The sequence below is a fragment of the Natator depressus genome, chromosome 2 (genome assembly GCF_965152275.1).
Source record: "Natator depressus isolate rNatDep1 chromosome 2, rNatDep2.hap1, whole genome shotgun sequence".
NCBI lineage: Eukaryota > Metazoa > Chordata > Testudines > Cheloniidae > Natator > Natator depressus.
The window spans coordinates 256,039,171-256,065,759 of NC_134235.1; the positions used below are offsets into that span (position 1 = coordinate 256,039,171).

Here is a 26,589-nt window from a genome sequence, read left to right on the forward strand (position 1 = left end):
GCAGCACCCCGGCGTGAAAGGGGGCACCGAGGTCCGGGAGGGACTCAGGGCCCAGTGGAAAGCGGGACACCGGCCTGCAGAGGGCGCTCCGGAGGCTGGAACGCTAATTCCCTGGGCAACCAGCAGGAGTCGCCGCCCCACCACATGCATCCCGTGCATAATATAGATCTATGCCACCTAGAGCAACCTGTGATGAGGGCCTGATCACTCCCTTGCACAGAGCAACATTACTTACCTAGAACCTGATCCAATAATAAAACTAAAATTTGGCCCAGATTTTCAACTGATGTAAACTGGCATCACTCCACTGACCTCAGTACCGATTTATGCCAGCCAAGGATCTGTAATTCAGCCAAGCTCAGACATTAATGCTGGAGAGACGGGATAGAGAAGACTGGGACAGAGAAAATGAATGAATAATGCCGTCTTTGGGGTCACACTGTTTGTGCTGGTCTGTCGCTGGTCACACATGCTTGGCCTAGCTCTGAAGTGAACACCATTTCAGAGTCTTTCCTCTGTCCTGTCTCTGACAGCCAATGATATACCAACCTCAGCACATCATGGCATCCCCATCCACATGGCCCTTTGTAACATGAGCACCCAAGAGTCAGTTACTTGCTGTTCATACCGTCCACTGCGATTTCTAAGCCATATATTTGTTTAGTAATGTATGGACAGCCAGAGCCTTGTGTGTGGAATAATCTTGAAGAACTAAAATAATTAAATAAAATCAGTACCCCCCAAATGAACACAGCTTTGTGGGAGCCTGAGTTTTTGTTCTGATGCTCTGTCAGGGCATCTATGGAATCCTATCTATAGCTTTCTACTTCTGCAACTATTTGTGTACAGTAGGCTATCCGAGACTTATGTTTAAAACTTCCTTGGGTAAGCCCTGAAGTCCTGGAGAAGGCCAAAGTCTGATCAAAATTGTTCACTACTTTAGAGGCTAAATACCTTCTGAGAGGCAGCATATCCTAGTGGTAAGAGCAGAGGTCGGCATCATTTGATATGTTTGATTCCCTATCTGTCACTGATTTACTGAGTACCTTTGGGCAAGTCTCATAATCAACCCTGTGCCTCTGTTTACCCATCCACAAACTGAGTGTAATAATAATATGATTTTTTAAAGCACAAACCGTGGAGAATGAGAGAGGTGCATTATTCTTTTAATGAGGGCTCATAAACCAGCCAACACTACCCCAGTATGGCTCAGTGAAAAAGTGTGAACACAGTCCCTGGGATTTTCAAGTAGCTAACATGGCACTTTTCTAACACATGAAGCGTAAAAATAGGAAACCTTGGCATGATCCACTCTTCCTCCTTAGTTATATACATATATATTCTAGTGTTATATGATACACTGTCACACTACCCATTGGGTTATCAACGATCAAACCACCTAGGTCAAAGTTCCTATTACTTTAACATTCAACTTGTGTTCAGAAGAACATCTAGCTACTGAAATCAGATCATTGGGCCTTACTGTTGTATATTTAACTTAATATATAATAGCGAGAGATATGCTTGTGGGAGGGCAGCTTCGTAAAAGTTTTCATCTCCATGGTTAACCAGCTACAATTTAATAAAGTGAAAAATCATTACAGTAAGATTTTGCTTGCAGGTCATGTGATATTGTGTGCTTTGCCAGATACTGATAAACAGCTCAATAACTGTTACAGTGCTAATTAGGGGACTGATCCTGTTTTGTTCAATGGCTCTTAGCAGCCCCACTATACAATTTGTTCCAGCGCCTCTGCTTGGGTGTTTAATGAATGACATGCCATTAGTGGTAATGGGAATGGGTGACTGTCTAGTTCCACAGCTTGAATGTTTCGGAATCTGAACTTCCCAACTTTTTAAATACTTCTCGATAAAGAATTGTGTGTAAAGTGGAGGTACTAAGGCTGGGCTAACTGCTTGAAAAGAAAAAAGCACCATCCCTTTTCCTCTCCAAATCCCTCTTTAAAACCAACCTCAAATTTTCAGGTTTTATTCCAAATTGGAACAAAAACAAATTCTGAAATCTTGAACTCCCCCATGAAACATTCTCCGCTCAGCTCTCCTCACCTGGAGCTGTTCTTGGAGAGCATCACCTTTGCCTATTCACACTCCCTGCCCACCTTCCCCACTTCTTTAGAGGCTCCAGTCAGGAATTCCAAAATTAGGGAAGGAACTGCAGGACAGCTAGGGCCACTCCCCCCATTCCTCTTATACCCTCAGAATCCTCTGCAGGGGGAGAAGGACAGAGGGACGAGCAACTCCAATGGGCACTGATCTCTAGAAGATTCAGTAGCCTGGAGGTGCCAGTCCCACAGGTGGGACTGGGCAAATACCACTCAAAGAACCACCTAAGCATTTGGGGAATAGAGTTTCTAAAGCACTTGGCCCATTTACAGTGCTCTGTAAACAATGAACACATAGGTTGCTTGTGTGCATTGCTATCTGTGTACTGATTTTTAAATGGAGAGAAGTCCCGAACCCTAGTTCTGAATCACTACCTGTAGCAGTGCAGACCCACGGCTGAGGCCGTGCTGGGAAATAGCTCTCTTGGACCACCAGGGCGCCCTTTATTAGCGATGTCTCACTCGCCGTTACTTCCACTTCCTCCACCGTCTCCACCACCTGGACCCGTGTCACTCCCGGACCGCGGTGTCCTCTTTGGGACACAGCCCTCCGGCTATGCCCCAGCCCACTGTCTCCCTCCTTTTGGGGGACAGGAGGTCCTCAGTCCCTCCACTTGCCTCAGCAGCCAACTGCAGTCTCTAGTCTAGCCCCTGACTTCAGGACAAACTGCAGTCTGGATTTAGGCCACTCTCCTCATTGGCAAGTAGGGGTAAAGGGGTGGGGGGACCCAGGCCTGCCCACTACTCTAGATCCCGGCCCAGGGACCCTATAGCTGGCAGCCACTTACTGCCCCTCCTCCTATTCCTTCTGCCGACTTTCCCTGGGCCACTTCCCCCCGTAGCCCTAGCACCTTCCCTGCTCTTGCTTCAGGGCCTCAGTCTGGCCATGGTCAGCCATGAGCTCCCCTCTTGCTCCACTACTCTGCCCAGCACTGCAGTATCGCCGGTGCTCCTCAGCAGACAGTCCTTCCCCTTTGCCCTCCAGGAAGAGACTGCCCCTTGCTCTGCTGAGCAGCCTTTTATGTATGGGCTGCTCCAGCAAGCTTTCTCCTGACTGGCTCTCCCAATAAACCCTTTCCTGATTGGCTGGATTCTGCACAGCCTCTCCAAGGTTGCCTTAACCCTTCTCCTGCCTGTGTGGGGCAGCCACCCCACCACACCACCATTTTGTGTTCAGTGCAGACTGTTACAGCAGAGATACACACATACACTACGCTCTCACCCTGGAACTTTTGTTCTCTCTCATTTTGATATCATAATTTAAAATAAAGTTCACTTTTATGGTATAAACTCTTTGGGGCAGGCATGGGACCTTCTATTGTCTTTGTATAGCATCTAGCTTATCATGGCACTAGCAGGAAATAATTATACTGACTGAGAGAGAATTCTTGATCTCTGTGAGTGGATAATTCTTTGAAAACATCCGCTTAATGTGAAGCAGCAGTCAAGAAACTTAACAGAATGTTAGGAACCACTAGGAAAGGGATAGATAATAAGACAGTAAATATCATAATTCTACTATATAAATCCATGATATGCCCACACCTTCAATATGACATCCAGCTCTGGTCACCCCATCTCAAACAAGATCTATTAGAACTGGAAAAGGTACAGAGAAGGACAACAAAAATTAGTAGGGGTGTGACAAAAGATTAATAAGACTGGGACTGTTCAGCTTGGAAAAGAGATGACTAAGGGAGGATATGACAGAGCTCTATACAATTATTGAATCGTACGGAGAATGTGAATAAGGAAGTGTTATTTACCCCTTCACAAAACACAAGAACCAGGGGTAACACAATGAAATTAGCAGGCAGCAGGTTTTAAAAAAAACAAAAGGAAGTACTTCTTCACACAACACACAGTCAATCCGAAGGCCAAAAGTATAACAGGGTGCAAAAAAGAATGAGATAAGTTCACGGAGGATAGGTCCATCAATGGCTATTAGTCAAGACCATCAGGGACGCAACCCCATGCTCTGGGTGTCCCTAAGCCTCTGACTGCCAGAAGCTGGGACTGGATGACAGGGGATGGATCACTCAATAATTGCCCTGCTCTGTTCACTCCCTCTGAAGTACCTGACATTGGCCACTGTCAGAGAGGCTACTGAGCTAGATGGACTGTTGGTCTGACCCAGTATGACCATTCTTATGTTCTGATGCTCACTGTAATATAGAATAAAGGAAAGCTTACTGGACACAGTGAACTGGGTAGATGTTCTGCACTCATCAGCCAGGAATGCAATCTCCCCGGCGTCTTCCATCTTGCACTCCCGGATAATCAGCGTATGTTGCTTGCCAGATGAGGTGATGGTGATTCGGTCATTGGGTTTCACTTCTTCCATATTCTTCAGCCAGCGGATGTTCTGGCACTCATTGTCCAGCTCCACGCAGAATATGGCTGTGTCGTTTATAGGGACCGCAGTCTTCCGTGGCAGTTTTTTAATGATGTTCCCTGTATGAAAGAAAACTACTACAGTCATAATACAGCAGACACAGAATACTGCAGTACACAGATCAGCTAGATCAAAACAGTGCCAAAAGCTCTAACTAAGGGCTTGTCTACACTACCACCCAGATCAGCAGGCAGCGATCCATCCATCCAGTGGGGGTCGATTTATCACGTCTAGTATAGATGCGATAAATCGACCACTGAGCGCTCTCCTGTCAACTCCGGTACTCCACCAGAACGAGAAGCACAAGCGGAGTCGACAGGAGAGCGCCAGCTATCGACTTACTGCAGTGAAGACACCACAGTGAATAGATTTAAGTATGTCGACTTCAGCTACGCTATTCACGTAGCTGAAGTTGCGTATCTTAGATCGACCCTGCGTGGCAGTGTAGACAAGCCCTCAGTCACAACATATGGCTACAATATAGGAATAATTGAGTGAGGTTCTATGGCCTGTGTTATGCAGGAGGTCAGACTAGACAGGAACATAGGATCGAAAGGGACTTCCTGGGTCATCAGTTCTACTCACCTGCTATTGCAGGCAACCCCATCATATAATCCCATTGATAAATTTACCAAACTCCATCTTAAAATTAGCTAGCTTGTTTGCCCTCACTCCTCCTATTGTAAGGCTGTAGCAAATAGTTCCTATAGGCAACAATCCTGAATTGCCAGGGGAGGTAGGGTTCACTATGGCTAAGGATATGATTATGCCCTGGTGCACCCTGTCATGGAACCCGTTAATTTTGCCATTTATTTCAACTCAACCATGAAAGGTCACCACGATCACGGAACTGTGAATTTTGCCATTGATATGGATCCTGCTACCCCGCATTAACAGTTTGTTAGTTCACTTCCATCGGCTGTTGCGTATGAACAGTTTATTAGTTGCTTTGATCCAGTCCCATTCATAGACTATAAAGCCAGAAGGGATCATCATGATCATCTAGTCTGACATCCTGTGCATTGTAGACCACAGAACCTCACCCACCCATTCCTGTAGTAGGTCCATAACCTATGGCTTAGTTAGTGAAGTCTTCAAACCTTGATTTAAAGAATTAAGTTACAGAGACTCCACCATTTACTCTAGTTCAAACCAGCAAACAACCCGTGCTCCACGTTGCAGAAGAAGGTGAAAAAACCCAGGGTCTCTGCCAATTTGACCTGGGGGTAAATTCCTTCCCAGCCCCAAATATGGTGATCAGTTAGACCCTGAGCATGTGGGCAAGATCCACCAGCCAAACACCTGGGAAAGAATTCTCTGTAGTAACTCAGAACCCTCCCCATCTAGTGTCCTTTCTCCACCCATTGGAGATATTTGCTAACAGCAGTTGTGGATGGGCCTTATGCCATTGTAGAGTCTCATCACACCATCCCCTCCATAAACTTATCAAGCTCAATCTTAAAACAAGTTAGGCTTTTAGCTCCCACTTCTCCCCTGGGAAGGCTGTTCCAGAACTTCACTCCTCTGATGGTTAGAAACCGGCATCTAATTTCAAGCTTAGATTTATAGATGGCAGTTTATATCCATTTATTCTTGTGTCAGCATTGGCTCTTAACTTAAATAACTTCTCTCCCTCCCTGGTATTTATCCCTCTGAGGTATTTATAGAGAGCAATCCTATCTCCCCTCAGCCTTTGTTTGGTTAGGCTAACCAAGCCAAGCTCCTTAAGTCTCCTCTCGTAAGGTAGGTTCTCCATTCCTCTGACCATCCTAATAGCCCTTCTCTGCACCTGGTCCAGTTTGAATTCATCTTTCTTAAACCATGGGAAGACTAGAATTGCACACAGTATTCTTGATGAGGTCTCATTTAGTGTCTTGTATAATGGTAATAACACTTGCCTATCTCAACTGGAAATACCTTGCCTGAGCTATCCCAAGATTGCATTAGCTTTTTTCATGGCCGCATCACATTGGTGGCTCATAGTCATCCAGTGATCAACCAACACAACCAGGTCTGTCTCCTCCTCTGCCATTTCCAACTCATACTTTCCCAGCTTATAGCAAAAATTCTTGTTGTTAGTCCGTAAGTGCACGATCTTGCACTTTGCACTATTAAATTTCATCCCATTTCTATTACTCCAGTTTTCAAGGTTATCCATATCTTTTTGCCTGATATTACAGTCCTCCTCCATATTGGCAATACCTCCCAACTTTGTCTCATCTGCAATTGTATTAGCACATGCCTACATTTTGTATCAAGGTCATTAGTAAAAGTATTAAATGCAATTGGTCCCAAGACCGATCCTTGAGGAACTCCAGCCCGACAGTTCACCTTTCAGCATGACCTGTTATAGTCTCCCCTTTAACCAGTTCCTTTCCCACCTTTCGAATCTCATATTAAAGCCTCATCTTCTCCAATTTAACTAATAATTTCCCATGTGGAACTATATCAAATGCTTTACTGAAAGCCAAGTAGATTAGATCTACTGCGTTTCCTTTGTCTAGAAAAATCAGTTATTTTCTCAAAGAAAGAGATTGGGTCAGTCTAGCATGATCTATCTTTAGTAAACCATATTATATTTTATCCCACTTACCATTTACCTCTATGTACTTAACTGCTTTTCTTTCAAAATTTGTTCTGAGACCTTGCATACAACTGAGGTCAAACTAACTTGCCCACAGTTTCATGGATCACTTCTTTTCCCCTTTCTTAAATATAGGTACTATATTCACAATCCTCCAGTCACAGTGTTGACCCTTCCAAATTTATGGATTCATTAAAAATCCTTTCTATTGGGCTTGAAATGTCATGTGCCAGTTCCTTAATATTCTTGGAGGGAGATTATCTGCGCCCTCCAATTTGGGCTCATTAAAGCTGTTTGAGTTTGGCATCCACCTCCTTCCATATTCTTGTTCCATTAGCCATCCTGCCACTGCCCCAAGCTCCTCATTACGCTTATTAAAAACTGAGGCAAAATATTAGTGTAGGTGTTGGGCCCCTCCGAGATTATTTTTAATCTCCACACCATCCTCCATGTTTAGCAGTCCCATTTCTTCCTTCCTTGTTTTTCTTTTATTTATATGGCTGAAAAACCTTTTACTATTGGTTTTAATTTCTTTTGCCATGTCCAACTCTGCTTGGCTTTTGACCATTTTGACTTTTTCCCTACACTTTCTGACCTCCAAAAAGTAGCATTTCTTGCTGATCCATTCCTTGTAGGCTTTCTGCTTTCTCCTAATAACCTGTTTGAGATGCTTGTTCACACACTTTGTTCTGCAACCCTTTCCTATGAATTTTTCCCCCTTGCTTGGGAGACAGTCTTCAGATAGTCCTGTTTCAAAGAAGACTTGACCAAAGTGAACTAATGAACTGTTCATATTCATCAACAGGGTCCATAAAGTTGCCATTACCATAGTTTGAAATTATTCATTTTTACTGTGACTGTGCCATGAATTATGCATAATTTTACCGTGACAAAATTGTATCCATAACCATGGCAGATCAGACAAGTACTCTATCACTAGTATTCAATATCCCATCTCTGGGATTGACCAGAATGCAAAGAATTTAGCTGGGTGTGCAATGCTGTGATATGGAGGGAAATGATCATTTCTGACTTCCACGTGAGATCGGTTTACATCCTGCAGTGTGAACTCAAGTTACTTTTGTTTGCAAAGCTGCAAATGTGAATAGCTGTAATGATATTCAAGTCATGGATGGATTTTTTTTCAGAAGAGGAGAGGAGGGGTATTAATAGGGGTATCTGAAGAAGTGAGGGTTTTTATCCACAAAAGCTTATGCCCAAATAAATCAGTTAGTCTTTAAGGTGCCACCGGACTCCTCGGTATTAATAGGGTTATCTTCTTTGTCTTGTTTGCCGTACATACACCCCACTTGGGGCAATGAATACTACAGAAAGATGGATCAGATGCTCCAAAACATCTGTGTTAAAAATAACGAGCGATTTTTAAGTGTGAGGATTTTCTGGTCTTGCTTGCAAGTGAGGAGGCTCTGAGGGAAGCCATGTGATATGGGTCATCTGAGTAGGTCTGCAGCCACCCACTCTAGGGTAAAGTGGGGTGAGCTGTGCCTCTCTCTTTTAGGGAGCAGCCTGCTTTGTCGCTCTCTGTTTTGGGGTTCTTGGGAGTTATTCTGAATTCTGAGAAATAAAGCATTGTAACACTGCAACCTTTCAACAAGAGTATTTATGTTTTTAATCTAACGTCTTTGTGTGCATGCCATGAATATAACACTTTTTTTCTCTAAATTTTATAATTTCACAATTAATCAAGAAATCCATAATATATTCCCAAGAGTAGGTTGTAATTTCCTTCATCAACTCCTGCATCTGTTTGGGTCAAATTTCCCATAATGCTTGCACCTCTCAATTTGTTGTCAGGTGTAAAACCTGCATTTGTATATACAAATCTGACAGGGCCCACCAGGTTTTACAGTGGGATACCTCCATGGCCTTCAACTGAAATATAGTCAGACCGGAAATGAAAAGGGCCAAATTCAGTTCTCTAGCTTTTACAACAGGGTATCTCCATTAGTTTCAATGGAGATCATTATAATTTACATAAGTAGAATCAACATCAGAATCATGATCACAGCTATCAGACTTAGATTTCATGTAGGTGAATCAACAAACTTAAAATTAACAGACACTTCTGCAAACATGTCTATGTGTTTGTGAGAAACCTACACTGGCCCAAACCCTCGATCTCAATACACATCAACCCTAAGCTCCCAAACTTTGGGGAAATTGGCATCTGGATTTGGACCAACATCCAGATTTTGCCCCAGGAGCCTAATCCATATTATGGGGCAAACCAAATCCCTGATGAAGAACAGCCGTAAAATTCAGGAAAGTTTGGATCTGGCTCAATATCTGAACTCTGCAGCTGCGGCTCACATTTAATGGTAACTTTAGTCATACATTTCCTTTTTAACCAGTGCTCCCTATATTGTTAGTATTTATAAGGAGATAAAGCTCTATAGGGAAGTATGAATAGCATCAAGACTTCAGCACTTTTGAAAACCCCGCCCCATAGTGCAGATGGGAAAACTGAGTCCAGGAATGCTATTTGCCTAAGTCTGTAGAGAAAGTCAGAGGCAGATCTGAGTTTACAGTGTAGGAGTTCTTGGCTTCCAGTCTATTGCTCAGGTGATGGGAGTGAAATTCACCCCTGTGTGCACAGCCCACACAAGACTGATACCACTTAAGAGCTAACAATAGTGCTGAAGCAGGATTTAAGTAGTGCCTAGACCCTGGGCCACTCCCTGCCCTGGTGAATTTCACTCTTAGAGAAGTGTGATTGGTACAATCATTAATGATAGCAACGTTCCTCCTTTCAAATATCCATCTGTGAAGTAGTGATGTAGTCACAGATTTGTTCTAGGGCTGAAGTTCCCTGTTCTCATCACCTCGTGCTGCCTTTCGTGAATTTTCATCACAACCTCTTGAAAAAATGTTCATTGAGAAAAAATGTTTTACATTCTCTTAGCAAAATCATCGCTTTAAGTGGTGAAATGACACTTTCCTGCCTCAGAAAACGGCCTTTTGGTTTTTTGCAAAAAGTGAAGAGTGAAAAAGAACTCACTTTTTCTGTCAACCCTACCAAAACATTTACTTTCCCCACCAGTCACCAACGATTGACTTTTGGCCCTACTCTCGAAGTCGTGCTGTGCTCTTGTAACCTGCACTAGGACAGTGTGGCTTTATGTCCCTCCAGTGGCTGGTCCACACAGAACGTTTCTGAGTTTGCTACTGCTTACAGCTAAAGGACTTGGGGAAGATTTTGGTCAACGGGAGACAGGCCCTTCGGAGCTTTTGACAACCCCAGTAGGTGCCTATTTGCATCTTTAGGCATCTAACTACCTTTAAAAAGCTGGCCCCAAATCCTTTCACCTAAGTGGTACAGACTCATGCTTACAGATTGGGGTGTCCAGGTTCAATTCCCGTTAATAACCCCTCAACGGGATCATTCCACTGTGCTAGTAATGCTGCAGGCCTTTTGCAATCACATTCCCAGTACACTGTGCACCACCCACCAGAGCATAAAATGCAGCTGCAAACGCTCATTTCAACTCCAGATGAAATCATCAGCGCCGTCAGGCAGGCTTTACCTTAGCCCACACAAACAAAAATCTTTAGGGAGTGGAAGGGGGGCACAAAAAGGGAAGGAGAAACCCATTGCAGTGGATTCTCTTACCCTGGACAGTGAGTTCTGCGATGGTCCTGCTCCCCTCCTTCATTTCACAGATGTAGACGGCGTCATCATCCGTGGTGACATTCTGGACGGTGAGCCGGCGGTACGTCCCCTCTTCTTCAATGTTGTACTTCTTGCTCTGCTGGAGTTTGGTCTCCTCTTTGAACCAGGCAGTTTCAGTGCTAGGGACGGGCACCTCACACTGGAAGGTGGCGGATTCTTTCTCCTGAACTTCAACATCCTTCAATTTTGTCTTGAACGGTATTATGGGCTCTTAGAAATGAGACAAAGGAACAAGAACTTGTGACATCATTGGGGCACCTAATGTGCAAGTAAGTAAATAGAAATGTGTATGCATTATTAATTATTATTGTTGTTATTGTTATTTGCACTGTAATGGTGTCTAGAGACCCTAATCATGGATCATGCTCCGTTATCCTGGGTGCCGTACAAACATGCAGTAAACAGACAGTCTTGGCCTTGCAGAACTTACATTCCCTGTTAGTGACAGGACACAACAGGTGAATAAAAAACACTAAGCAAGTGGGGATCTGGGGGAGATAGGACACGGTAACAGTAATAGGGGAATGTGAGCTGAGCCCACATGTGAGCATCCCAGCAGAGGGTGAGCCTATGGGAGGGAGTTGAATGGGGGACAGAGTAGTGGCTTTGTAGATTATTTTCAGGGAGTTTGTTCCACACACAAGGGTCAGTGTAGGAGAAAGCACCAAAGTGCTTGGAAGGAGACATGGACCAATGGGGGACACAGGCTGGCACCACCGGTGGAGCAAATACTGCAGTCAACTCCACGCTAATCGATCTGACAGGTAGGGCAGGACTAAATTATTAGTGGTCTTTATGATAAGGCCAGTGAGCATGTGACTTGTGTGGCAGCCACGGGTGGGACTCCAAGCAGATGACATAGTCAGAACAATGGGCCGGGATGATCTTATGCAGCAACGCAGATCTGGAAATGCTTGCTCTGTGTGCTTTGGAAACTTGGCCTAATAAATACAAATCTGTCTGGGCAGCTGAAGCCAGACAAGATGACACAAACAGGTTTTGTAAGAGTCCACGCCATGCTGGGTCATGGCCTCCCAAGGAGGGCATAACAACTGTTCCTGCACAACTTTTGTATGAGGCACTCAGAGCACTTTATAAAGGGAGGGAGGGGTAAGTATTATTATCCACATATTATAGATGTGGAAACAGAGAATGTGGTGGAACAGGGAATGGCACACAGGTCTCCCATGCCGTAGGCTAGTGCTCTAACCACCGGACCATCGTTCTTCAGTGTCAAGACCAGAACTAGGAATAGGACTAGAACCCATGTCACCTAACTCCTCCATCACTGCCTTGGCCATTGGGCCACATTGTTCCTATTTAGGTAGAAAACAGGTTAGAACAGAAGTGCTGAAGCTGATACAGTGCCTTAAGGGGATACATTTTATAAACAAAACAAAGGGATTTATTCATACAGTTTCCACTGCATATTAACAGCAGCTATGTTGCTGAATCACCAGACAATGCTTTGAAAGTGCATCCCTAAGACTTCCTAATATTCTGATACACAATTGGGGAGAGATAAATTGACACCCGGTGAAGGCTGTAGGAACAGGTTCTGATAAGAGTAACTGTAAGAAACTCGGTGGCCTTGTAACATTGCTCGAATGGCTAGTGCATGCACGTCACCACTTTCTCTCTACTGGGTCGAACAGCAGTGCCCAGCAAGGGACCATTTAACGCTCTTGGGGCTGGAGGCCCACAAAGATTAGGCCCTAAACCATCCTGGATTTGTGCTTTGGAGGAGGGGAGCCTCCATCCTGTAAACTTCAGAGGCATGTGGAATGTACTTTTGGAAACGAGGTTATTCTACCCAAATGCCTTGCTTCTCAGCAAAGAAGGCATAAAACAGCATCCCCTTTGGGGAGGAAAGGCTAATGTACACACCCACCTGCTGTGGCGGGGAAAGAAGGTGAGAGCCTGTCTCAGCATGCAACACTGCCTCCTGCCTGCTGCACAGTGTACCTTCTAAGAGCAGCTCTGCCAGTAACCCCCCAGTTGCTGTCAGGGAGTGGAGGGGTGTGTGGAAGCTTCCTGTGAATGGGGGAGGGGAAGAGGGATAGGAGGGGGAGTGAAGGGAGGTACTGAGACTCGGCAGGGGGAGGGCAGTCAGCTCCAGGCTGCGAAGAAGGGTCCCGGGGGTTCCTACCTGCTCCCGGGGCTGTTCCAGCCACTCTGGGTCCCACTCTCTGCCTCCACCCTGCCTAGGTGTGCATGGGTTTACACAGTACAGAGCCCCCCTGCAAAGGGCCTCATAGAGAGGCCAGTCTAAGTTTACCTAAGTGAGTCAAACCTTCTCTGACCCATTCAGCATGTAAGTTACATTCCTCCCACTAACTGACATGAACCTTGCACCCCACGTCCTGTCACCTCTGAATCTGTCCCTCTGGGAGTGTGAGCTGATGTAACTCATACGCTGGGAGGCAAGGACAGAGGGGCAGAGCAGGGAAGCAAAAACCAGAGAGTATAAGACTCCATGAGTCAAATTCAGTGATGATATAAATGTATAAATTAGAATTTGTGTACACAGAGACACCTGCTTCAGGAAAAATTCATCCGAATTAACTTTTAAAGAGGATTGAAGTGCATTAAATCCCTGTCTCGACACTCTTATTCAGAATTAAAGTGGCCTTAATTCAATTAAGAATAAGAATCTAAATGAAATTAAGGCAACTTTATTTCTGAATAAGAGCATCCACACAAGGGCTTTATGCAGTTGAACTAATTTACTTTACAGTAATACCTTTAGTTAATTTGCATACATTTTCCTGCTTGTCCCTATGTACTGCGGGGTGTTAATGTAAGGGAACGCAATTTACATGCTGAAGGCATCATAAGAAAGTGTAAGATACACCAATTCCTATTCACTTCTCTATGTGAAGCAATGAGTCAAATTCTACATCTTAGAACCATAGAATATCAGGGTTGGAAGGGACCTCAGGAGGTCATCTAGTCCAACCCCCTGCTCAAAGCAGGACCAATCCCCAATTTTTGCCCCAGATCCCTAAATGGCCCCCTCAAGGATTGAACTCACAACCCTGGGTTTAGCAGGCCAATGCTCAAACCACTGAGCTATCCCTCCCCTCTTTATCAGTTCCTTTTTCTTTACAATTGCAGAATAGTATCTAAAACAAAATAAGTGCAACTCCATTTGTGGCCCATCAGGCTCATATATATCCTCCAAAAATAGCATAGCATTGTATAGAATCATAGAAGATTAGGGGTGGAAGAGACCTCAGGAGGTATCTAGTCCAATCCCCTGCACAAAGCAGGACCAACCGCAACTAAATCATCCAGCCAGGGCTTTATCAAGCCAGGCCTCAAAAACCTCTAAGGAAGGAGATTCCACCACCTCCCTAGGTAACCCATTCCAGTGCTTCACCATCCTCCTAGTGAAATAGTTTTTCCTAATATCCAACCTAGACCTCCCCCACTGCAACTTGAGACCATTGCTCCTCGTTCTGTCATCTGCCACCACTGAGAACAGCCGAGCTCCATCCTCTTTGGAACCCCCCTTCAGGTAGTTGAAGGCTGCTATCAAATCCCCGCCTCACTCTTGTTTTCTGCAGACTAAATAAGCCCAGTTCCCTCAGCCTCTCCTGATAAGTCATGTGCCCCAGCCCCCTAATCATTTTTGTTGCCCTCCGCTGGACTCTCTCCAATTTGTCCACATCCTTTCTATAGTGGGAGGCCCAAAACTGGATGCAATACTCCAGTTGTGGCCTCACTAGTGTCGAATAGAGGGGAATAATCACTTCCCCCGATCTGCTGGCAATGTTTCTACTAATGCAGCCCAATATGCCATTAGCCTTCTTGGCAACAAGGGCACACTGTTGACTCAAATCCAGCTTCTCATCCACTATAATCCCCAGGTCCTTTTCTGTAGAACTGCTGCTTAGCCAGTCGGTCCCCAGCCTGTAGCAGACCATGGGATTCTTCCTTCCTAAGTGCAAGACTCTGCACTTGTCCTTGTTTAACCTCATCAGATTTCTTTTAGCCCAATCCTCCAATTTGTCTAGGTTACTCTGGACCCTATCCCTACCCTCCAGCGTATCTACCTCCCCCCAGCTTAGCGTCTTCTGCAAACTTGCTGAGGGTGCAATCCATCCCATCATGCAGATCATTAATGAAGATGTTGAACAAAAGCGGCCCCAGGACCGACCACTGGGGCACTCCGCTTGATACTGGCTGCCAACTAGACATCAAGCCATTGATCACTACCCATTGAGCCAGATGATCTAGTCAGCTTTCTATCCACCTTATGATCAGTTCATCCAATCCATACTTTTTAACTTGCTGGCAAGAATACTCTGCAAGACCGTATTAAAAGCTTTGCTAAAGTCAAGATATATCACGTCTATTGCTTTCCCCATATCCACAGAGCCAACTATCTCATCATAGAAGGTAATCAGGTTGGTCAGAGAGCTATGTAATGATATGTGCTTGTATTTATGTTATCCAGCCGCTAGGTATCTGTGTGTGCCATATAGAGTTCCAGGCAAAATGTGATCTTTGGTAAATAAGAGGGACAAACCTGGAACTCAAGCAGAGTGGAAGCTGTTTTCATTAATAAATTTGAGACAGGCTGCAATTCTATACATCAGGACAATATAGGCCTACATTAAACCTTCTTTTCTCACTCAGCCCTCTACCCCAATTTGCTCGTCTATCCAATCACCATCAATTCGGCATAATATACACACAATACTTTGCACTTCTGTTGCACCTTCCAGCTTGGGGGTCCTGATGACTTTACAAACATGCCTTAGAACACCTCTCTGTGGTACTTCAATATTATCACCTTCATTTTACAGAGGGAGAAACTGAAGCACAGAAAGGGTAAGTGACCTGCTAAAGCCGCACTGTAAGTCAGCATGGCAGAGCAAGAAAAAGAGCATAAGATTCCTGATCCCAGACCCAGCTTTAACCTGACAAGCCATTCTGCCTTGTGGACAGTGAAAATACTCTGCAAGGTCAATATTTCCTCACAGGCATCTGGGGAGAGATGTCTAGAGCACTGGAGATTATTATCTAGGCTGGAGGGTGGGGGGCGGTTATCCTACTTATTCTTGGGAAGGTATCAGCTGTCTAACTATCTTATCATATGATACTGAAATGAAAAAGATCTGTTCCAAGAATGTAAAAGTTGCATGTCATGAGGATGCCAGAGCATGGGATGGGTAAATGACCAACACAACCTATTGACTGAGTGATTGCAGACTTCAAAAATCAAAATTAAAAATTAAATAAAAGAAATTTCTGATTAGTTAGGCAAGTGGAGACTTCTGCTTTTATATTAAACTCTGTTCTTTTGCAAAAAGAAAAGGAGTACTTGTGGCACCTTAGAGAGTAACCAATTTATTTGAGCATAAGCTTTCGTGAGCTACAGCTCACTTCATCGGATAAATTGGTTAGTCTCTAAGGTGCCACAAGTACTCCTTTTCTTTTTGCGAATATAGACTAACACGGCTGCTACTCTGAAATCTGTTCTTTTGTTAACTCATCCTCTCAACTAGGGCTGTCGATTAATCACAGTTAACTCACGTGATTAACTCAAAAAAATTAATCATGATTAAAAAAATTAATCATGATTAATCGCCATTTTAATCGCTGTTTTAATCACACTGTTAAACAATAGAATACCAATTGAAATTTATTAAATATTTTGGATGTTTTTCTACATTTTCAAATATATTGATTTCAATTACAACACAGAATACCCTGCTCACTTTATATTATTATTTTTATTACAAATATTTGCACCGTAAAAATGATACAGAAAAGAAACAGTATTTTTCAATTCGCCTCATGCAAGTACTGTAGTGCAATCTCTTTATCGTGAAAGTGCAACTTACAAATGTAGATATTTTTGTTACATAACTGCCTTCAAAAACAAAACAATGCAAAAAACTTTAGAGCCTACAAGTCCACTCAGTCCTACTTCTCGTTCAGCCAATCACTAAGACAAACAAATTTGTTTATATTTATGGGAGATAATGCTGCCCACTTCTCATTTACAATGGCACCAGAAAGTGAGAACAGGTGTTCACATGGGACTTTTGTAGACGGCACTGCAAGGTATTTATGTGACAGATGTGCTAAACATTCATATGCCCCTTCATGCTTCGGCCACCATTCCATCTGGCATGTAAATATCTTGTGATGCCGGCTACAACAGTGCCATGAGAACACCTGTTCTCACTTTCAGGAGACATTGTGAACAAGAAGCGGGCAGCATTCTCTCCTGAAAATGTAAACAAACTTGCTTTTCTGTATATAATTCAACATTTGTAAGTTCAACTTTCATGATAAAGAGATTGCACTCCAGTACTTGTATGAGGTGAATTGAAAAATATTATTTCTTTTGTTTTTTACAGTGCAAATATTTGTAATCAAAAATAAATATAAAGTGAGCACTGTACACTTTGTATTCGGTGTTAGAATTGAAATCAAAATATTTGAAAATGTAGAAAACATCCAATAATATTTAAATAAATGGTATTCTATTATTGTTTAACAGTGCGATTAATCACAATTAATTTTTAATAGCATGATTAATCGCGATTAATTTTATTAATCACTTGACAGCCCTATTCCCAACAGTTGCCTATTTGGTCCACCTGTCCCCTCCTGTCTGACATCTAGATTCTCATTGGGGTCTTCTTTATTACTTGTTTTTACAACACCGAGCACAATGGGACTCTGATCCTTGATTGGAGTTCCTAGGCACTATTGTAATATAGGTCATACTTTATATTATGTTTCCATTCATAAATGGTTAATAAATTATCACTAGATGTTATCAGAATGTTACAGATATGAGTAGCATTTGATACAAAGGATTATAAACACATCAGTAAAAGGTGTTATAGATGGTTAAATGTTATGGTTATAAATAACCAATTGGCCTGTCAGACTCTATAACAATTGATTAATCATTTTAAAAAAATCTATGAATAATTTATTCACCCTTTATAAGTAGAAACTTAATAAATAAAATAATAATAATATACTAGTGATCATGATGATGGCAGACTTGGCAAACATAATTATTTTCATTACTATCAGTTAGATATGAACATGGCTGAGAATGCCTAGTCTTGTGAGGACAACCAGAGTGCCTGGCAATTCCACTTCTTACCCACAAATAATAATTCAGGTGGGGTGCAGGGTGGCACATTTTCCCCACTGTTTCAGTGAAGAAAAGCCATCACTTCCTGAGTTCGGATTCTGTAAAAAATTAGAGCTGGTCTGGAATTTTCCATCAATTTTTTTTTCAGTAGAACAGGTGGATTCTTCTGCAACATCTACATTTTCCACAGGAAAATGTTGGTTTTGCTGAAATTTTTCAATTTCCCATTAGGAAAAGCTAAACTATTCATGTCAAGTTGACCAGAATTGAAACAGTTCAGTTTGTTCAACAAAATCAAAACCTTTTGTTTTGGCTCTGTTTGACATTAATCTTCATCCACCTGAGCCGCTGCGGTGCCACGTGGGAGTTGAAGTTTCATTGCTTCATTCTGCCGTTCTCCCCACGGGCTGTGGTCTCCAGTTGGACTACGTCTCCCATGATGCATGGAGGGCTGCCTTCTGTCTGAGTCGCAATGACTGCAGTGCATCATGGGAGATGTAGTCCAGTTGGGTGGCTCAGCCCATACAGGAGAATGGAGGCACAAGGCACCTGTACTACAGTTTCCATGAAGCACCGCAGCAGCTTAGGTGGATGCAATGTAATGTCCAACTGAATCGAAAGGACATGGTTTGAAAGTTCCAATTAAAACATTTTCAGAACTTTTCATTCCACAAAAAAATTCATTGTTTCTGTGTTTCATCTCAATAGGAGATAAAACACATGTCACAATATCAGAATTTCCTGCGGAATGAAAATTCTGATTTTTCATCAGCTCTAGTACAAAATTCTGAGGAAAATGACTGCTGTATTCTTATAGATTCTTTTAAATTGTTTAACATTTACCTGCCTGTTTATAGCCAAAGCAGAGAGAGCCATTATAGATGCTGCTGAATTCAATAATAAATCTCCCAAAGAAAGACAAAATAATACTTGTAAAATATGAGATTGGGAAAAAAAATTTGCCACTTAGGAAAATACTCAATGGAGACATCTTTCTAGACATGAATAATCAATAGTATGCATGCCTGAGACATAACATTGACGGGCCCCATAAATACGCCCGTATCAGTGTACATAGACATATGTTGCAGGGTCTCGTTGGCCAAAAGGTGGACACTTGCAGAACATTATTGCTGCTTCCTGCCTTATCAAAATAAGGCCTGCTTGTTCAGTGAAGATGTGCTGCCCAAATGCAAGGGTGTGGCACACAGACGATTATATAAATAATAGAATAAAGGTTCACTTCTTTGTTACATCTTTTGGGGATGTGTTTTTGGAGGGACTCCTGGTGGCGCAAGGAGTCACTATCCAAAACTTAATTATAACAGTCACACACACATTTTCCATTCATTCCATCGTAGAGCAGAAAGCCTGAACAGAGTAACCGGAACAAAGAAACAAACCATAAACATTTCCACTTTAGCTCTCTGACTCACTTGCGTTGCTTGACAGTGAACACTGATAACTAATATTTTCCACTGGGGCTATGATCAGGGATTTGGCAGTTGCATACTCTCCATGTCACAGGGACTAATGCTAGAGCTTCCAAAAGGAATGTATGAGATGGACACCATTCTAAAACCCTTTTCAATAATGCTATTTCTAGATGTTTTCCAGCACATCTAAGTCTTTCCCCATCCACCAGAGAACGCATCATGGAATCATAAAACCACAGGGTTAGAAGGGACCGCAAGGGTCATCTAGTCTAACCCTTGTTGATGTTTACACCCTGTAGCTTTTATTTCCTTTATTATGTCTAATAATAAATGATAACACATCCTGCAGATGTTTTCTTTTTTTTAAAAATCTACTGGATCACATTCTTTCCTTCAATCTAAAATCATGTAGGATGAGTTATATGGGCAATGGACATAGGGTCTGATCCAAAACCCATTGAAGTCACTGGGAGTCTTTCCACTGAATTCAATGGGCTTTGGATCAGCCTCTAGAGGGCAGTATTTGTTACCCCTAGCTCTGTACCCAAAATTTCCTCATCCTCAGATACGAACGGTCAACAGTAATCCACATAGCTGCTAAAGTCCTCGAAGAGGGGCACCAGTGGGTGTCAAATCTATTAGCAGGGTTTGTGTGGCAGGGCAGCTGTATGAAACAACATGCAGTACTTCCAACATGTCACGCTCCATCCCTTATCCTCTCTTTAAATGCCCAACAGATTCCAAATACGTGGCCAGTTATATTACAGATGAATATTCAACATTTTAACTTAATATAGAAGGCAGTGATGGCTGAATAACAGGGGGAACCCCACTATATTATGTAAGAATTGTTCTTTGAGGAGGGGGCTGTTGGTCAAAAATTTTGAATTTTTTAAAATTTTCCAACCGACTCTAAATAATAAGGTTGAGAGTGAGAACCTTCAAAATGATCCACTCAGGCAGAACCTGTTTGGCTTATATCACGGGAATGAGGCCTTAAGGGATTAAGTAAAGTCCTAAACACGAAACAGTTTAAATATACAGACAGCAAAAGTGCAAAACTACTTGGACAGGTTGGTTCCCTGTTCTCCTCCCCCGCCCCCACACCACAGACACAAGACACGGACAGAAAAGTGGGCTGACCTGCCTAACCGGTTTCTTTTCTTCCTTTTTTTTTTTTTTTGTTTTTAAAGTGATAATTAGCCTATTTTTGGCTTGCTTCAGAAATGCGAGGGATTTGCATTTCTGGTACACATTAGTGTAAAAAAAAGTGCCAGGGGAAGATTTCATCAACATTTCACAAAAGAAAAAAAAAAAAGGGGGGGGGGCAATAAAATTTGCAAAATTGCATAAAAACAACTATCCATTTGCTAAGGGAAAGGCGTAGGATCTCTGTCTGCGTGACCTGGGGCTCCTGGTTCAGGAGAATTTGCAATAAAATCAGAAAGGCATATTTCCTTCCAGGTTTATAAAGAGTTTGATATTTTGAGGCCAGTCTCCTGCTTTCCTCCACATGGGCAACTCATCCAATAGAACATTTGCATTCATTTTTCAGTGAATTGAGTGCTGGTAACAGTTTGACATCCCTGGAGACAGCGGTAGCCTGTGTAGCCCACATAACGGGTACAACACGGGCAGGAGCAGGGCAAGCTGCCCCAATGCTATGCCTCTGACTGGGAGAGGCTAGTTCTAGGGGTGGAAGAGCAAAATGGGTCTCTGGACCTATTCAGGCCTTGTCCCTTCTGCTGAACCTGCCTGCAAGGGACCCAGTGATGCGGCCCTACCATTTGTGAGGACATCTGTTGACATAGAACGCGACAGAGGCTGGCCGTCAGACAGCTAGTGGATTGAAGCAAGCTTCCATGACTGCCTGTTCCAGCATCTGACGCAGGTGAGCGGACTGGCCTCCAGCCAAGCCCCTTGCAGGAGGAGGCATTTCCCAGCGTGCCCTGTGTGGAAGACAGAGCGAACAGCGTGCTGCGCATGTAAACAGCAGGCTGCTGTTGCATGGGCTGGAATTTGGCCGGCAGCTTGATGTTCCAGGGGGGGCCCATCCCTGCATTCAGGTGCGTTGGCATTATGCTTGGCCTTGTGTGATGGATACCCAAGGCAGGGACTGCCTTGCACCTCCAAATTGAGCCCCTGCACAATGGTCAGGTCCTGAGTCCCATCCTGTGAGGTGCTGGCCACCTCCTGGGAGAGGCCAAGTGCCCTCACTGAAATCAACGGGAGCCAAGGACGTTCTGTGCCTTCCCGACATCGCTTAGCGCCTCATAGGACTGAGCTCCCGGGGCCTCCCCCCATCACCGTGAATGGGAGGCTTGCAATGGACCTCCATGGGAGCAGGAGTAGGCCCCATATGGAGCAGCAGCGATGGACTCTGGAGATGAGCCCCCTGGATTTTCCCTGACAGGAAAGACAGTGGCTGTGACCCCAGGCCATAAGCTAAGTGGGTGAAGGGGGCGCTAAATGCTGGGAACAAACTGGAGGCTAAAAAAACTAAATTGAGGCTATTAAAGGACACTGGGTAGAGAACACAAAAACCTTATTCAGTCTTAATTCCAACAAATGTATTTTGTTGCTAATTCTTGTGGTTTTATTGTGTGCCTTGCTCTATTTGGTGCTTTCCTGAAAGCCCCAGCTCCTGCAGTCATGTGATTATATTAGACTCTCCGCTTACAGGTTTGTTTGTTTTTTTAAAGTAAGTTTCTAGCCTTCATGGCGGCAAAGAAAAGCTTGAAAACATGAACCATAAAGACTTAAAAAAAAAAAAAACCCACAACCCACAGTGGGCAAATAAAAAGAAACCAACTTTTTTTTTCTTTTTTTTTAAATCTCATGATTTTTGAATGCTTAGGGTTGGCGATGCTGCTGTATCTTTTCAAACACTGATTAGCAAAATGCACTTGTGTTAGAATGCTGTCCAGTATTACAGATAATAGGGAATGTGCCAAAAAACTCTCATGTAGAATTTAATATTCTATTGTTCCAGCCCATTTTTCCAGCCAGAAATCATTTTCCAGGAAATCATCATTTTTGCATTAAAAAAAAATACCAAAGAAAATTCTCACACGTAAATTCATTTTTCACAGGGACATTTTAGAGTGCAAATGGGTTACTCCGAAATTTTGGATGATGAGAGAACTGTTTAAAGATTCAAAACTGAGTAAGAAAACTTTCTTTACGGAGGAGTTCATTTAGTATTTATCACACTCTTCTACCAGAATCTCATTCCATTTCCACTGAAGTCAATGGAAAGACTGTCAGCAAGGTTTGCTGGCCTTTTAAGGGAGTTCCCAGGTCCAGCTCTGCCCTGTTCCAGGTTTCTGCCCAGAACTAATGCATTCTGGGGATGGTAGTTCCAGGGGCACATGGGAATTGTAGGCCCTGCAGCAAAGCATGCTGGGAAAAGGGGCAGGAATAGAAGGTAATGGTGAGAGATGGCTCCATTGAGAAGAGAGACCTAGGAAGGAGCCAGAGCTTTAGGGAGTCCAGGATAGACTGAGGGGAAGACTTGGATGGAAGGAATTCCCTCTATAGCCATTTGGAAACAGTTGTGTGAGAGACTTGGATAAACCAAAGGGAGTAAAAACTAGAGACATTACTAGTTCTCCTGTCACTGAACCACATCCCCACTGGTTCACATCCCCACTGATGACAAAAGGGAGTACGAACAGGCCCCAGTGGATAAGTAAACATAACCGCTCACCTCTGACAGTGACCAGCACGGAGCTGTAGGTCTGCCCTGCCAGGTTGGAGGCTGTGCAGGTGTAGAGCCCGTTATCGACCTGCTTGCAGAAAAGGATCTTCAGCACAAAGTTCTCCTGTTCATCCTCATATACAAAGTGCCGGCGCCCCTCTGTAATCACCTCGCCATCCTTCTTCCACACAATCTCTGGCTTTGGCTCTCCTGTCACATAGCAGCTCAGCTTGGCGTGCTTCCCCTCTGTCACGTTGAAGGTACGCGTCAGCACCCCGAAGGTGGCGTTGCGGGCTGATTTAGTGGTGAGACTGGCAGCCCTCTCGTAATCCAGAGAAAGGCTGAGACCAATACCAGACAGCCCCTCTGTAGCGGAGTACATTGGGGCAGCCATGGGATCAGCAGCTGCAAGCATGGACGTGTCCATCTTCCTGATTTCCTCCCGCCTCTTTTGCAAATGAGACAGCAAGGAGGCAGTCTTGCCGTAGCCTGTGTCTAGATGGCTGCTGCTCGGACTGTAAGAACCATGCGTGTCCACCACCAAGGTGGCGGTAGCACTGGCAGAGCCAATGGGGTTCTCCGCCCGACACACATATGTCCCACTGTCCCCCAACCGAGCACACTGGATCTTGAGAGCATTTGACTCCCCGAGGGACTCAATCTGGAAGCGGTTGGAGTCAGACCAGCCCCTCACGTGCCTCCCATCTTTCTCCCAGTTCACAGAGAGGGGCGTGCTGCCCTGGACTTTACATTTGAATGTAACATTGTCTCCCAGGGTCACTCTGATGGAGGATGGTTTCTGGATGAAGTAAGGGGCCGATTCCGTCACCGTCATCTCCTCCCCAACTTTGATACTGACAGCAGTAAAAGCTTCCCCAATGGTGTTCTTGGCCCTGCAGATATACTGACCGCTGTCCTCTAAGCTCAGGTCATAAATTGTTAGCCGGTACAGATCACCATCTTCCACCATTTTAAACCTTCCCCCCGACTGGATCGGAAGCTTATCCTTTTCCCAGCTCACGAGCGGGACGGGGTTTCCCACAATCTGGCAGCTCAGGGTGACATCCTTCCCCACCGACACCATGAAGGCCTTAGGCCGAGTCAGGAACCTTGGGGCTCCACTGAAGGAACTGTAATCCATCTTGGTTTCCTAGGAAAACAGAAGGACCAAGAGAAAGCTGATATACATGGGTGTGCACACAGTGTCTGCTTTGTCTTTAAACAGTGATGCCAACACACGTATTCACATAAAGCAACAAGATGAGCAATAGATATCAGTCCACTGCGTTTCCACCACCGATTTTGCGTGATCAGTCAGCAAGTTTTAGGGACATTACAGGTCTTTTATGGATAATTCAATTTGGGCTCAATAGTATTAATCACTTATGTAAAATGGGCAAGTGATTCCCTCTACCATAGGAATCACTGTGTGAAATTCAAGGGCCTGTGTTGTGTAGGAGGTCAGACTAGACGATCGTAATAGTCCCTTCTAGCCTTAGAATCTATGCACTAGCAAAACAAAGCAGCACTAATGGGTTATAATTTATGGACTGTTTTTTAACCAAGGACCATCAGATATCCATGATATATTTATGGATTGGTAGGAATGTGACATCAAGGATACTTCTCCCCACACTCTCTTCTTCTCTTCACACCCACCTTTGCATCTCTCTGTCTCCCCTTCATCTCTCAACTTGTTCTCCTTCTATCCTTTCATCAACATTTCACCTTCATCTCTCTTTATCCTCTTCATTCCCACCTCTCTCTGCTTTTCTCTTCATCCATTCTATGTCCTCCTCCCTCCCCTACCACATGTCTTGTCCTCTGTGGGCAGCAGAGAACACCATGTTCATGGGCTAGCTCGGTCCTGAGAAGGACATTCCACCCAGCAGGGGGCAGTGTTTAGAGGGACAGACAGACAAGCTTAGTGTATTGTTGGTGATATCCTCTTTATTCCTCAATTGCTATTTAAGACAACCGTTTAACTCTGGCTAATTTCTCACTGAGGACAGCTAGTGAGTGGCAGCCACTTGCACCTCCTGGAGAAAATGCAAAATCATGGCTTGAGCATTTCCAAAGGTGATTGCAGGTTTGAATCTAAATGGGTGTCAGGCTCCTCAAAAAAGTTTGGCTGAAAGCTCTCGGAAAGATTTCTCACTTGTTGCCTGCCTACTTTGCGCTGCCTTAAATACTTGCTGTGCAGTAGCTCCCAGCTGTGCAAAGACAGATCAGCAAAGGGACAATAATTGAAGTACTGCTTGGAACTAAAGGTCAGGACAATTCTGACACTGCCTTGTCTTGAGAAAGTTAAAAGCAATGGGCAGCAGCGCTAATCATTACTGTAGTGTTCACACGTACGCCTCTGCAGAACTGAAAAGCACTGTTACAGACATTAACCCATTTGAACTTCCGAATGGATTCCGCACAGCACATGTCCCCTTGGAAGCCTCCTCACATTTCTTTACTAGCCCTGACATGGATTCCTGGCTGGCTGTTTTTCTGCTGCTGGGGTGGGATCTCTTTTCCCTAAGTGGGAACGAATGAAAGAGCTTCCTTCATGCATTTGGCTAGCATATACAGGGAGGACTACAGAGCTATCTAATGGCTGGCAATAGCAAAACTCCACTGGGAACAGGATTGGGCCCTGTCTTAGCATGCTGTAAAGAGAACAAGCTTGCCAGCTATTGCTGTAGGTCCCAATTCAGTTCGTTACTATATCTACTAAGTCCTATCATGCCAAATAACCCGTCCCTGTTGGGGATTCTAATACCCATTGAGCTATATTTGAGGCCTCTAATTAGTGATAATTGCCAATCTTTTTATATCCTTGATTTTATTTACCTTCAACTTCCCACACAAAGCAGTTCAATGACTGGCATTGTGGACTGCAGTTCATCTCAATAACTCAGAAAGGAAACATTAGGCAGTCAGTGGGATAGAAATATCCTCTATAATTCTGCAGCAGTTTGGCTTCCCTGCCTGCCACCAACCCACCCACCAAATCACCCAATGACAAATGCTCTCAGGATTCCCCCACACACTCACACTGGAGATCAGTAGGATCAGGCCTAAAAACTCTTGAGAGAATGATTCGCCATTTCTACAGCTGCTTTTTTCCCCTTCTCTCCTCTGACTCATATTTCAGTGTTGACATCAGTTCCAAAATCAGCAAAACTTTCTGAGCAAGGAATCGGGACTCCTGGGTTCTATTCCCAGCTCTGCCACTGGCCTGCTGCGTGACCTTGAACAAGTCACTTTGACACTCTGTGCCTCAGTTTCCCCTCCCACCCTTTTCCTGCCTTAGCTATTAAAACTGTCAACTCATCACTCTCACAATGTGTTTGCACAGCATCTAGCATCACTATAATACAATTAATGCTTAACAATAAAAATGAATCATCAGTATCTCTTTCCCTAGTTGGAGATCAAAACACCAGCCTCCCAGAAGCAATTAAATGTTGGTAAAGTACTAGGAAATCATTGGATAAATGTAGATTCACAATTGCAGCAACTGTATTAATGTATTTA

General features: G+C 43.9%; 1 protein-coding gene across 1 annotated transcript in view; it reads right to left on the reverse strand.

Annotated features, from left to right (window-relative positions):
- OBSCN (obscurin, cytoskeletal calmodulin and titin-interacting RhoGEF) overlaps positions 1 to 26,589 on the reverse strand; it is a 289,193-nt gene that overhangs the window by 248,540 nt on the left and 14,064 nt on the right. Inside the window, exons 2-4 of the mRNA XM_074946416.1 lie at positions 23,071 to 24,211; positions 10,734 to 11,003; positions 4,317 to 4,577 (exon numbers count right to left, since the gene is read on the reverse strand). Of these exons, the coding sequence (XP_074802517.1) occupies positions 4,317 to 4,577; positions 10,734 to 11,003; positions 23,071 to 24,202 (1,663 nt within the window). The 5' untranslated portion in view covers positions 24,203 to 24,211. The remainder of the gene's footprint in view (positions 1 to 4,316; positions 4,578 to 10,733; positions 11,004 to 23,070; positions 24,212 to 26,589) is intronic.